The sequence below is a fragment of the Carlito syrichta genome, unplaced genomic scaffold (genome assembly GCF_000164805.1).
Source record: "Carlito syrichta isolate Samal-C Ts95f unplaced genomic scaffold, Tarsius_syrichta-2.0.1 Scaffold314810, whole genome shotgun sequence".
Lineage (NCBI taxonomy): Eukaryota > Metazoa > Chordata > Mammalia > Primates > Tarsiidae > Carlito > Carlito syrichta.
Genome location: NW_007258906.1, coordinates 241558 through 256643, shown reverse-complemented (window position 1 = coordinate 256643; position 15086 = coordinate 241558). Strand labels below are relative to the sequence as shown.

Below are 15086 nucleotides of genomic sequence, written 5' to 3'. Positions count from 1 at the left end.
AAGGCAATACATTTTTGTTTAACTATCTGTTATTAGAGTCACAGTCTTCATATTTAGCCCCATAAGCAAAGCTTTTTCTTTCTTACTAAAGGAAATTCTCAATATAGCTAGCTCTCTGTTGTCTGTAATCTGGCTTTCTCTCTCTCCCCCTCCCTCTCAGTCTGTGTGTGTGTGTGTGTGTGTGTGTGTGTGTGTGTGTGTGTGTGTGTGTGTGTATGAATTAAATCTCTAGGCTTAAATACTTGAAGCACAGTCTGTGTGTGTGTGTGTGTGTGTGTGTGTGTGTGTGTGCGCGTGCATATGAATTAAATCTCTAGGCTTAAATACTTGAAGTACCGTCTCCAAGGTGTTATCAACATCTTTCACAGGCAGCAGTAATATTCAGCTGTTTAAGCAGTTTCAAATGTATCATATTAAGTGGAAAGTAGGAGTCAGTGTTAACTAAGTCTTAGCATATGGTCAGTTTGCCACTGAAGTTCAGCTCCATGACCAGAGAGTAAACCAATAGTAGAACACAGAAGGACTGATTAAATGAGCTGATGGGGGGTAATCATGGATATAGTAATGAGAAAAAGAACTATGCTAACAACATTCAGAAGCCATAATATATTTGATTCAAAATCACAATTCAGTGAGACACAGTAGGAAGCCTTGATGTTCAAAGATTCATCTCTAAAAAGTTCAGAGTCAAGTCACATAAATAAAGTGATGATATTAATGATATTTTAGATACTACTATACTAAAAATGTATTTCTAAATCCCTATTACTGGTGGGGAGATACGGGTCTACTATCAATAGAGCAGTATGTACAGAAACAGTATTGAGGCAATACAAAATAATAGATATATGACAGATTCTGACTTCTGTTTACTAAACGTGTGACTTTGAGCAAATCACTTATCTTTCTGGAATCTTAAGCTTCCTCATTTGCAAAAAAATGAACGTACTACTGCTGTTCTCCAAAATTACACTTCATAATATTATAGTGAGGGCTCAATGAGATAATGAAGATGAAAAAATCTTCCAAAGTATAAAATCCTATATAAATACAAGTCGTCTTGAGGGGGAAAAGTTAAATTTACCTTTATATGTTCTAAAACAGCAGTGGCAACATTTGTATGGAGATCAATAAGTCTTTTTTTTTCAAGGAGTTCTGGCAAAGAACTACAAGTATCAAAAAATTAAAAGTTAACCATTGATATTTTCTAAAATGATACAGACTTTAATAAAATCCATGCCTCAGTGTTTCTTCTTTAGAAACCCAGGACAGTGAAATAGTGACAAAATGACACATTAAACTGTCTATCAACTGAATTTAATTTCTAGGCTTGGACATATACAGATTTTATTACTTTAATACAGGTGAAATCCTTCTTAAATTAATCTTACAAATATCAATATTTGTACCATTTCACTACATGATTTCAAAGTTTAGAGGTTTAAATAGAATCAGATTAATAGAAACATGCTTTTACCCATATTTCTAAAACATGTTTCCTCCCTCTGTTTTAATGGCATTCAAAGTATTGAAAAAATGGGTTAACTTTTAGTTAATAGCAGCAATAACACAATTAATAATAACTTACCCTATGTTATCACTAATACTATTTTCTTAGTAAAATTATACCTATTACACAATTTTAACTCATGAAAAAAGCAAATGATCTCCTATATCTGGGGGAACTAAAATTAGCTTGCACATGTTAAAAGCACAATTTAGTTCTTTAAACTCAAAGGTATATTTTCTATTACCTACTGCTGAAAACATTAGCTATTTCTAAACTTCCTGAATAAACTTTAACAGAAAGACTTCCGAGAGGATATATTGCTTACCTCACAGCTGATGTTAACTTAGCAGTATTGTCAGAAAGCATACTTATGGCTCCTTCATCTTCTCCTTCTAGCCCCTGGGAAAGAAAAAAAGGTACCAGTAGCTACTCAAAAGTCCCAGGCCCAAACATAAAAGTCAACACATACCTAAGATTACTGATATACTATCAGATTTAAGTCACCTAGAATAGCAATTCTTCTCCTCTGAGGAACAAGTACATGTATTTTTGACAATTATACAAAAGTTCTAGTCACCACCAGTCTAACACATGGCTGGATGACTAAACAAAGAATTAGCTGGTATTTTCAGATAAGGAAAGTGGTCCAGAGACTTGCCACAAGTCACACAGTAATAAACAGTAGAGCTGAAATCTGAAATTAGATCAAAGTATGGTAGAATGAGCCGCGCTGGAACACATATCTCTAAAATGAAGACACATTATATATTTTTTCAAATCATAAATTCACATTATTTTCAAAAGTCTTGCTCTTTCTCAATATTCAGATTTCTATTTGGAAAATATTACTTATGTAAGTTGAGAAAATTTTTGTTATTAAAGCAATAAATGGCCTCGAATTTTTGAGAGAAAAAAAGTCAACCTCTTTATCCCTCCAGATGTCCTTCTTCTTCCCTATAATTATTCGAAAGCAAACAAAATCTTACCATAATGCTTTTAAGTCTTTTGACCTCATCTTCTTGTGCTCTGTAAGATTCTAGTTCTTGCTGAACCGATTCTGCAACTTCTGGGAACGGACTAAAACAAGAATGCACAAGAGGAACTCTGAGTATGACATTAATAAATTGACTTTTGCATGAATTCTGAAATATACACAATGAAGATTTATTACTATTTTAAATACACTTAATTGGATCTGAATATATTTTATATAACAAAGGCAGAAAACATGCAGCATAACTACATATCTTTTTCATATCTATTTATATAATACTATTCTTTAAAATGCATATATACATTATATATGCCTTTATACATATACAATTAAACAAACGTAAATTTTATTGCTATTACTTTCATTAATGATATCACACTTTCACCTGTATGCTCTTAGAAGAAAAAGGAAAATATTTACGTGCTAAAAATCAAAGAAAGAGAAGTCATGGTATATCAAGCATTAATTAAATATACTAGCAAAATTAACATATAGTCTCAAAAGGCCCGTGCAACTACAAAGATGGCATTTTTTAAAAAATCACCTGCAAGTAACTGAAAAAAAAAAATCATAACTCAGTACTCTCAATATTCTAGAACACTAGAGCACTACTGGTAAAAAGAACAGTTAGACCAAAATTTTGGTAGGTTTAATGCCTGATAATCTTCTTCCAAGTCAGTGCAGTTTAGCAGTAATTTACACACTTCAAGACCTAAATGATCTGCAATCATGAGTTGCTTAGATAGTAAAAGAGGCACACAGCACTAATCTTGAAAAATTCTACATGAATATGTGTTGACCATGAAATGTTTCTTAAAACGGGTATTTTTCATCTATAGCCTTAGGGGAGGCCAGAAGCTTTTTCTCCCTTAAGCAACAAGAGGTCATGTCTCACTAGTAATGAAACAAGTGTCACCCTTTCCTCAGCCCTGACACTTGGAAACACCTCACTAAGGATCTATACATTTTATCCAATGAAGCTGGCAGAAAAGACAGGAGTTCAGAAAGGATTCTGAGGAACATAGTCCAATTTTACCTGACAACCCAGGCACTTAATCTAGATCCAGTGAGTCTATGTTGGCTAAAAAAATAGCACGGAGGTTTCAACAGTGCACTATGGAGTCAGAAGCCTTTGTTTCATCTAATCACAGTGGAAACTACCTTTACAGGCAAACTCTTAGGGCCCTATCTTCATCTGTAAAATGTGCTGGTTGAATTAGATAATCCTAAAAATCTCTGATATCTTCAGGTCTCAGAGCTATCAGAGAATAATAACTGCTTTCATTTACTGAGTGCTTTTACTGTATATCAAACACTATGCTAAAAATGTATCTCTATTATCTCATTCAGTGCTGACCAGCCTGTTGGTGTAGGTCTATTTACAGTTAAGCCCAGGTCTGCCAGACTGAATTCCATCCTTGGCTTTATCAATAAATATGTATTTGGGCAAGTTATTTCTTTATATTTATTATCTCAATCTTTATAACAAGCTTCTGAAATAGGGCATCATGTAGAATTATCATCTCCCTATTTTATGGATGAGGAAACTGAAGCTCACAAAGGTTTTATTCACTTGTCTAACTTTATGCTGTCTCCCAGTATCTTTGTGCTCATGTTACTATTGTGGTACAATATGCAGAGCTATTCCTACTTTATAAACATAAGGTTAAAGTTCTTATTATTTGACTGACCTCTTAGATTGTTCCTAAACTTATGGTCTAAAAAAATATTTACATGTTCCATATTTGAATAAGATTTTTTTCTCCTTAAGCTTTTCTCTATTAGGGAATGTCAACTTTAAAATATCCTATATTCTCAAATAGTGTCTCTCTAATAAGATGTAATTTTTTGTATATGTCACCATTCTGGAGGGAAATGTAGACTATGAAATTCCAACGGCAAGACTATTGCTTAAAACAAAATTAATTATAATAGTACCTAAAACTGCCAGAAAAAAGTCAGAAAGATAGAAAGTCAAATCCTTGTTATAGTAATGTGCTTTTCCTGTTTAAAAATTTGTAAGGGACAAAAGATAAAACATACAAAAATGCCAGCATGCCGAACCACGTCTATATTCTACTTCTCTTCAAACATAAAATGGGACCAACATGAACAGCTGTATCAAGAACAGATATCAGACATACATATACTTGAAATGCTATAATAAATTTTTCATTAATTGTTGATGAACAGCATTCTTCTTTTTCTCTAAAGAATAATTTTTTTGTTTGCTTAGAATGATTTCTCTAGCTGTAATGTCTACCAAATAACTTTTATAGCAGTTGCTAAGTCCATGAAGTAGCCTAAATTTTAGGAGAGCATAGCATCACATGGGATATGCATGTCTGCCTGAAATAAATCACACAGCAAATAATTATACTTTTTTCACCCATTATTTCTAATGTGCTTTGAATAAATCTCTGAGCTTCAGGCTTAGGTACTCTATCAATAGATACCTAAAGCAGAGTATTTATGAGGGCAAACATGGAACAAAAAGGAAAAAACACTCCAAAGTTTTCCCATCACAAAAAACATTTCAATGAAAGCCAGAGATGATCTTATAGAGTCTGTGAAGAAAGCAATAAAGTTTAGAAACACTACTTGTGAAATCTGCAAAACCATATGAGGTGGACTTATTGAAAAGAGAAATGCCCCCTCCAAAACAACAACTAACAGAAAACAACCCAGGAATCAGGAAGAAATTGAGTAATAAAGACACATATCTATGGACTATTTAATTATAGCTCCCATTCATGGTGTGAATGAAGTACCATGACCCTTCTTTTTTCCTCAAATTCATTAGGTCAGATAGCATCTTTATTTCTCTTTAAGAAATGAATCTTTTACTTACTGGTATTTTTCTTACCTTCCTTTATGTTTTTGCCAAAATTTATCAACTGGAGTTAAATCATAAGACTTCTTGTTTTTTCTCTTTGGTCTAGCACCAGCTGGAGAATTTTCTACTCCTGAAGATTCTTCCAAATTAACTCTGTTTAAGTGGAAATCCTAGGAAAAAGTAATCCTGCTTTAATGAACTGTTTTCTGAGCTAGTCAACATTAGATTCTTGTTGGTTTTTTAAAAATATTTTCAAGGAAAAAATATAGAATCTGAAACTTAGAATGCATCCTACCAATCTTTTGTTACATATAAATATATACTTTGTTTATATATTTTAATGTAAGTATTAGATGTATATGATTAAAACTTCAAACAATATATAAAGAGAAAAATATTTAAGTTCTTGTACATCCTACCAGAAAAATATTTATGCATAAATTAGTATATACATAGATTTTTATTTCTACCTTAAAATGGGATTATATTATACATATTTAATGTCTTCTTTTGCCATTTGGCAATGTATTTTAGAGCTCTTTCTATATCTATATATATATTAATAAGCATTATCTTAAGTATAATTTTTAAACTTAGAGAGTCTTAACATTCTATTGTGTTACTTTTGTGATGGGCACATTAAAAAAATTACAACAGAGAGTACAATAATAATAATGTTCCCTTTCATATAAATTCTAAGAGCCAGTCAGGTCAGCCATTGCTAAACTTTTCTGTATAGGACTAATTTTACTCATGTGAGGCTTGATATTTTTGCCCTCTGTAATTAAAAAAAAAGACAAAAATAAAAGAAAATATATTTTTATCCTTTCCCCCTCTTCTTGCATTAGATATACGGGTTCCTTCACAAATAACATCATTTTATGGTTCAATGCTACTCAAGAATCGTAACTTATCAACAAGTGAATAAATTAATGACAAGCAAGCAAAACATTATATGAAGAAATTATCAAGCACAGCTATGATATAATCATCTTAGTTCTCAGATCCTGATATACATTTATAATTAATGACTATGCTAGGTCTTAGCAAATTAAATATACCAAATATAATTTAATCTCTTCTAAATAAAACAAGCTAATCAATATTAACTCTAGGTCCTTAGAATATACCCTGTAACTTTCTCAAATAAATTCTTTATAATAGCTTATTTCCTAGCCATTTTTCTCTTTGACATAAAAAACAAATTGTGAAATATGTATATAGATGTCTAATTGCCACAGTGGAGTAACATGTGCATTTCTGTCAAATCAATTACAGAAGCAATGAGGCAGCTTTCTCTTATATGTGAAATTCATCAAAGGAAAAAAATCATGAAAAGAATAGCTATTTTTATTTGCAAGGCACTATTCTTAGCACTTTGTATTAAGTCATGTGATCCTTACAATAACCCTTAGAAGTAGTAATAAAACTACTTCAAAGATGAAAAAAACTGAGGCATAAAGAAAAATTATTCTCTTTCTCATTTTGGTTTTGTAAAAGAAAAGAAAAAGAAAGAAAAGAAATGTTAATTTTCCAAGATTATATAGAAATATGGGGCTAAACCAAGATTAAAACTCAAGCATTCTGACTTTAGAAGCGCTGTGTTTAAGCATTCTGATATAATTCAATCGTAGCAAGAGTAACTGGAATCAGTCCTATCACTTGAAAGCCCCTGTAGTATAGAGCATGGATAGCTTCAGGTGGTATACATAGGCAAATTAAAAACTAGAGAATCACAAATAAATTATTGGGATGACAAGGATGGGTATACTATGTTATATAATTTTCGCTTTGCACAACAAATCAGTCATACAGGAAGAAAGCAAAAATAGCACAATTGTGGAAAACCATTTTACACAGTAAATATTAACAGCTACATCTGGGAAGAGTCTAGCTTTAAAGAATTATCTAACAAAAGATACTGACGAGAAACATCTTTAAACAGTTAAGCTTTATTAACTAGAATTTCTAGTGAAGTATTATTTCCATGGTGATGACAGAGCTCATTCAAAATAAAAGTAACCTGTTGGCAAAATTACTGCTTTAAAAATAGGAGAACGTATTATTACTAAAGCATTAATGGAATACTTAAAAGAAAACACAAAAGGATAAAGGAATGAAAGATGTTAAGAATTCTGAGAAACTGTAATAGCACCAAGGACATTTCCATTGTTTGCATAACAGCAAGGCAAATAAAGTAATTTCAATTTGAAAACTGAGAAATTAAAACATTCTGTGCTGAACTCAATAATGCTAAAGCAATTGAATGTTTATATACAAATAAAAGACAAAAGAATTGGTTTTAACACTGCAGAGTCTAATCTGTTTCCACTTATAGTTACATTTTCCTGACTTAGAAGACTGGACAATGGAGCCCCAAATCACTAGATATAAATAAATACCATTCGGAAGTGCTAAAAACATTGAGAAGGTTTAAATAGTCATTTTCCTTTTACAAGTAAAGTACATCAGCAGAGCCAAAGAGAACTAATGTTAACAAACAAACCCTTGAATAATATAGATGACACCTACTTATACAAAACTAAAATTTATATTTACATGTGAAGAAAAGCAAAGTACAACAAAATAAAAATAACTCTTATTTTGGCAAAAATGTACTACCTCTTTAACTCTAAACACTATTATAGCAATCACTAAACAGCTGTAGATTCAACACATGTACTTTGGAGTCATGAATGTCAACAAAGTTTGCATATTGCAGTGACACAACAGGAAGATCCTTTAGCTTCTACTATCAAATTAACCAACACGAGAGAGGTAAAATACAGATAAAAAATATTTAAAGCTAGGAAACACATATAAATACTTCTTGATAATTATGAGAATGGACGGAGCAGAGGAATGTGTGGAAAAACACAGGAAACTGTTCACTAGCTTCACCAACATCTTCCAAAGCTTTGGCTTCTATCCTGCCCTACAGCAAAGAAATGTGCCAACAATCATGTGAAGATGAGCACCTATGTTATCTCATCCCAGCAAATAAACCTAGGGAGAATTGTAATTTCCAAAAAAGGAATGTGAGCCTCTGGAGAAAATATTCATCTTGAGAGTTAAATAGTTGGATGAATGGAGATGACATCAGTAAGAGAAGAAATGATAAAGAGTAAGTATGATAATTTGTATTTCCTCTAAAGAGGCAAATATTTTCCTTGGAAAACACAATTATTTCCTTCAGACTTGTTTGAGATTCATTTTCATAGTTAAAAAAAATCTATGTGTTTCACCACTTTTTGACAAAGGCATTAAAAAGACAAGATACGAGATCTTTAAGATATGAAATAGAAGATAGAATTCTGGCTGTGTGCAGTGGCTCACATCTGTAATCCCAGCACTTTGGAAGGCTGAGGTGGGAGGAATGCTTGAGGCCAAGCCTGGGCAACACACTGAGACCCTGTCTCTACAAAAAACAAAAACAAACAAAAAAGGCAGAAAGAAGATAGAATCCTAAGACAGCAGTAAGTACTATTGTTTTTATAACATGAATCACTAGACCAATACATCAGTGTTTAAACTGAATGGCAATATCTACAATAGTTTCAATCTGATTTAGATAAAATTAAAGCATTATCTGAAAAATTAATATTTCAAAGCTCATCCTTAAAATTAAATTCCATGAGGAGAAATTTTAGAGACTAGGCCCTTAAGCAAAAGGGAGTTTAATTTATATCTAATATTCCTGAATGCTTCAGAATCAGTTTCAGGTCAACCTCTGATATGATAGTGATTATGCCTCTAACAACACAACGTATAGCAACTCCCTAGAGACTATAATTCTACTCTTATCAAGAAGTCAATTATCTACAGCTATTAAACAACTTCCTGCCCTCAAAGAGCATAGACAACAATAAGAAGAGTTCAGAAGCTTTGAGAGAACCATAAGTTACACATAGATCTTATTTGCCATCCACACTCCACAATAGATACATATGTATTAAATAAGATGGGCTTCTAGCAAAAATGATATAAATCTATATTTATAATGACACTGCTCTCCTGAATAGCTGATGAAGCAACATTCACAATGATGATGACGATGACACGTGGTTTTTAAGTCACCTAGCAATTTAAATCTGAATATTTTGGTACAATGGTCACCTGGTTTCTTTGGTTCACACAAATGAGTCAGTCAAAATTCAAGGAGAACAAGAATGAAAACATATTCTTTAGGAAAAAAAATAACTCATCCTTTAATGCTACTTTTAAACTGTGTACAAAAAAATCAATGGTCAATAATGTAATTTAATAATTTCACATTATTGCAGCTAGTTATGACACAGTGGTTCTTTAATCTTGGAGCATGGAAACACTGTAAGATGCTGTCTTTATCACCACTGAAAATGTCTGGAAGCAGAGACATCCCAGCAGAAATAAACAGCCTTAGTAGCCCAGATTGTGTCTCTACTGTTAGTCAAAGGAATCAAGGCTTTTTGGAGACATGGCTGAGTCCTGGACTGATGCAAAAAAATGAGCATGATGAGTTTACGATATTTTTTATACCAGGAAGCAAGGAAGCTATTAAAGTCTAATGGAGTCATGTCAAGAGAATACTGAGGTCAACATGATAGGCCAAAGGCAGGATAATCTGTGCATCAAAATGAATGATCAAGCCTGTAATCCCAGCACTTTGAGAGGCCAAGGTGAGAGGATTGCCTGAGCTCATGGGTTCGAGACCAGCCCAGGCAACTTGGCGAGACCTCATCTCTACAATAAATAAAAAAATTAGGTGGGTGTGGTAGGGTGCCTGTAGTTCCAGTTACTTGGAAGGCTGAGGCAGAAGGATCACCTGGGCCCAGCAGGTAGCCACTAGGATGGCTGTGAGTATGCCACTGCACTCCAACCTGGACAACAGAATGAGACTCCAACTCAAAAAAAAAAGGAGGCTGGGATTGGTAGCTCCATCTGTAATCCCAGCACTTTGGGAGGCTGAGGTGAATGAACTGCCTAAGCCCACAGGTTCAAGATCAGCCTGGACAACGTGGCGAGACCTCATCTCTACAATAAATAAAAAATTAGCCAGGTATAGTAGCGCACGCCTGTAGTTCTGGCTACTTGGAAGGCTGAGGCAGAAGGATCGCCAGAGCCCCGCTGGTCAATGCTGGGGTGGCCGTGAGCTTGCCATTGCTCTCCAGCCTGGGCGACAGAGTGAGACTCCAAATAAAAAAAAAAAAAAAAAAAGAATGACTGAAATAGTTTGAAAACATCTCAAATATACAAACCCATTAGTTTATAAAATGATATTCAAAAAATTAATGACTAACCTCATTGATCACCTCTGCAGTTTACTAGGTACTAACTCATTCTCAAGACTGACAAAAGAATCGAGCATTTGTCCTGAGTAGTTGATAAAGAAACATTTTTTGTATATCAGTTGAAATGATGCAGGAGGAATGACAATGTCGTAAAACCTCAAACTGTAAGAACCTAAGAAAATGCAGGAGACCCTTATGGAAATTGGAACTGGCAACCAATTCCTGATCAAAACCCCAAGTACCCATACCATAAGAGAGAAAATAGACAAGTGGGACCTCATCAAACTGAAAAGCTTCTGCAAAGCAAAAGAAACCAACAAAAGAGCGAGGAGACAGAGCATAGAATGGAAGAGAATATCTGCCAACTGTATATGTGACAAAGGCCTAATATCTAGGATCTACAAGGAGCTCAAATGTACCGAAAGGAAAAAACAAACAGCCCCATTAAAAAGTGGGCAGAAGACATAAATAGATACTTCTCAAAAGAAGATATACAGACAGCCAAAAGACACATGAAAAAGTGCTCAGTCTCACTAATCATCAGAAAATGCAAATAGAAACCACACTGAGATACCACCTAGCCCCAGTAAGAATGGCCATCATTAATAAAACAAATAACAGATGTTGGTAAGGATGAGGAGAAAAGGAACACTTCTACGCTGCTGGTGGGAATGCAAACTAGCGCAACCTCTTTGGAAAACAGTGTGGAGATTTCTGAAAGAACTAGAAATTGACCTTCCAGATGACCCAGCAATCCCCCTACTGGGAATATACCCAGAGGAACTCAAATCATTCTACCAAACAGATACTTGCACACATGTTTACTGTAGCACTCACTATTCACAATAGCAAAAACATGGAACCAACCATGCTGCCCATTGCAACTGAACTGGATAAAAAAAAAATGTGGTACATATACAAAATGGAATATTACACTGCCATAAAGATGAACAAACATATGGACTTTGCAACAACTTGGATGAATTTAGAGTCTAACACAGTCAGTGATCTATCACAGAAACAAAGTACCACATGTTCTTACTCATAAGCAGACCTGAACAATTACCATAATACTACAAGAAAGGGATTGGCAGTAGTGGGATACTGCCGGAGTGGGAGTGAGGGAGGAGGACACAACATCAATAAGGGTACCTGGTCTCAAACCAGGCAAAGTGGAGAGCAAAGGGAGGGCCAAACTTTACCTGTGTGATGACCACTTGTATACCTAATCCTGAATTGTACCCCACATTTAAAAAAAAAAAAAAATTTTTTTTTAAAGCAAAAAATCAGCCGGGCTCGGTGGCTCAGCCTGTAATCCCAGCACTTTGGGAGGCTGAGGTGAGCGGACTGCCTGAGCCCCTGGGTTCGAAACCCGTCTGGGCAACTTGGTGAGACCTCATCTCTACAATAAATCAAAAATTAGCCAGACATAGTAGTGCACACCTGTGGTTCCAGCTACTTGGAAGGCTGAGGTGGAAGGATCGCCAGAGCCCAGCAGGTTGAGGCTGTGGTGGCCAGGAGAGGCCACTGCACTCCAGTCTGGGTGACAGAGTGAGACTCCAACTCAAAAAAAAACCACCAAAATACAGTGACCTATATCTCACCAGAAAAAAAAAAAATCAACATTTGCTTCTAGCAATTGAAATATTTAAGAGGGAACACTCAAAAAGATTTATGAAGAACTTATACAGAAGGATCAAGCTGAAAATATCTAAATACAAGGATCAATCTTTTCACTAACCTTGGGATAAACAGATATGACACAAGGGGAGACCCCAAAAAAACTGGAATTATTTTTTAGAGGGTAGACCCTTTTGTAGTACAGGCTTCCCCTGCTAGTTAAGTGTTCTAAGAACCCACTGGCATTAGTATACCAGCTAGCATTGTTGTGAAAGGCTGTGCTTGACTGCAGTGAATTTTTTTTGGAGATTCTTTCAGTGTGCTTGTCCATTTCATGATGGGCAATTTGCAAGCACACCTGCCATTACCATGTTGAGTGTTCATTACTTTTTGACCAAAAAAAGCATGAGCTGCATGCCTCACCTTCCCTATTCACCAGATCTTGTCCCAAGTGACTTTTTATTGTTTACCTGGATGAAAAAAGTCCTCAAAAACAAATGTTTTGCCCATCTGGAAGAAGTGGAAAAAAAAAAAGGCAGCAGTACCAAAAACGCATCAGAATTGACAAGTTATACAACTATTTTGAGGCCGAGCTCAGTGGCTTAGCCTGTAATCTGAGCACTTTGGGAAGCCGAGGTGAGTAGATTGCCTGACCCCGCGGGTTTGAGACCAGCCTGGGCAACTTGGCGAGACCTCGTCTCTACAATAAATAAAAAATTAGCCAGGTGTGATAGTGCAGGCCTGAAGTTCCGTTTACTTGGAAGGCTGAGGCAGAAGGAGCGCCAGAGCCCAGCAGGTCGACGCTGGGGTGGCCATGAGCATGCCACTGTACTCCAGCTTGGATGACGGAGTGAGACCAACTCAAAAAACAAACAAACAAACAAACAAACGTTTTGAGCAGTGGAAAAAGCATCTCAATAAGTGTACTTTGAAGGTGACTAAAGTTTAAACATGTAAGAATAAATACACATTTTTTAATAAAAAATATTCTTTTTTTTTGGATCCCCCTTGTATATCTTCTCATGTAATAAAACAGAAACTACACAACAATGTCAGTATAGTGCTCTTGAAAAAGAATTTTAAGAAATCTAATCAAGTGTCTAGATCTATTAATTTACAGGAAATACTGGAGATAGAGAAACACGTCAAACTATACCAAAAGGATACAGTCAGCTAAATGCAGAAATGTAGAATATTCTATAGAAAAATGGGAATGGATTGAAGGAATGACCCAATTCCTTAAACCAAAAATTATTACTAAAAAAGGGGTGGGGAAGATGAAAATACTGAGAGACTTAAGGGGTATATCAACCAATGCAATGAGTGGATATTGTTTGGATCCCCATTTGAGCAAACCAACTGTAAAGATGCATCTTTGAAACAATTAGGAGGCCAGGCTCCATGGTTCAGCCTGTAATCCCAGCACTTTGGGAGGCTGAGGCAAGTGGATCATCTGAGCCTGCTGGTTTGAGGCCAGCCCAGGCAACTTGGCGAGACCTCGTCTCTACAACAAATAAAAAAATTAGCTGGGCATGGTAGTGTGTGCCTGTAGTTCTGGCTACTAGAAAGGTTGAGGTGGAAGGATCGCCGGAGCCCAGCGGGTCAACGCTGGGGTGGCAGTGAGTGTGCCACTATACTCCAGCCTGGGCGACGGAGTGAGACTCCAACTAAAAAAAAAAAGGAATTAGGAAACAATGAATACAGAGCTACTATTAGCTATTACCAAGAAATTATCAATAATTTTGTTGGGTAGGGTAACAAAATTATAATTTTTAAAATAGATAATTGCTGAAGTATTTATGAGTTAGATCATTTACCAGGAAAGCTAATGATATTCATGGGAGTTCATTATGGTATTCTATAAATTTGTGTTTTTATTTGAAATATTCCCTAGTAAAAGCTTTGACAACTTTTGTCATACAATAAAACAGGATAAAGCACAATCCATAACTGTTTTCCCTTGTCACAATGATTGTGAAAATATGTGTTGAAAAGGGGTTTCATCTCCTTGAATAAGTGACTCACTATGGGAAGCAGAGCTACCCCTTGCCCATTCAGATTGGACAAGGAACCAGTAATACTATGACCAAGAAATAAATATTATTTTATGCCACTGAGGTCTGAGGGTTGGTTTAGACTGAGCAGAATAACCTAACCTATCCTAAGTCAGAAGAAGCCCCAGTATTCTATACAACTGCGCTGCATAGCAGGAGGCGAGAGGCAGGTAAGTGGAGCTCAGCCTGCTGTTAGATTAGTGGGGGCATTAGATTCTCAAGGAGCATGAGCCCTACTGTGAACTTGTGAACTGCGCATGTGAGAGATCTAGGTTGCGTCTTCCTTATGAGAACCTAATTCCTGATGATCCTCTACCCTCCTATCCACGGAAAAATTGTCTTCCATGAAACTGGTCCTGATGCCAAAAGGTTGGGGACTGCAGTCATACAGCATCAGCAATATGTCTGGGGAACTTATTCACGTTCATTAAAGCATAATTAATAACCCTAGGAATCACAAGCTGGAACCCCGACCCCCCAGATACACTGCTGGCAACATACAAACATTTTCTACTAGTCTTCTTGTAATAATCTCATTAAAAACTCATTCAGTTTTTGCACTAGTAGAGAATTTGGGCCTTACAACTTAGAACTGAGCTGTCCAATACAGTTTTCACTAGTCACATTTGGCTACTGAGCACCCTGGATGTGGTTAATTTGAATTGGGATGTAAGAATAAAATATGCAATTTATAATAAATAAAAAGAAAGTAAAAATATCTAATGTTTTAGGCTGATTCTGTGCTGAAATGCAAATATTTGAGATATATTTGATTACATAGAATATATTATTAAGTCTTTAT

The 15086-nt window shown here is 35.3% G+C and overlaps 1 protein-coding gene across 6 annotated transcripts in view; it reads right to left on the bottom strand.

The window, feature by feature from the left end:
• Nucleotides 1–15086, bottom strand: part of SCFD1 (sec1 family domain containing 1) — a 128668-nt gene that overhangs the window by 74705 nt on the left and 38877 nt on the right. For all 6 annotated transcript variants that reach the window (XM_008072007.2, XM_008072009.1, XM_008072008.1 and 3 more), the window contains 4 exons: nucleotides 5371–5510; nucleotides 2497–2587; nucleotides 1836–1909; nucleotides 1085–1166 (listed from right to left, as the gene is read on the bottom strand). In XM_008072007.2, the coding sequence (XP_008070198.1) occupies nucleotides 1085–1166; nucleotides 1836–1909; nucleotides 2497–2587; nucleotides 5371–5510 (387 nt within the window). The remainder of the gene's footprint in view (nucleotides 1–1084; nucleotides 1167–1835; nucleotides 1910–2496; nucleotides 2588–5370; nucleotides 5511–15086) is intronic.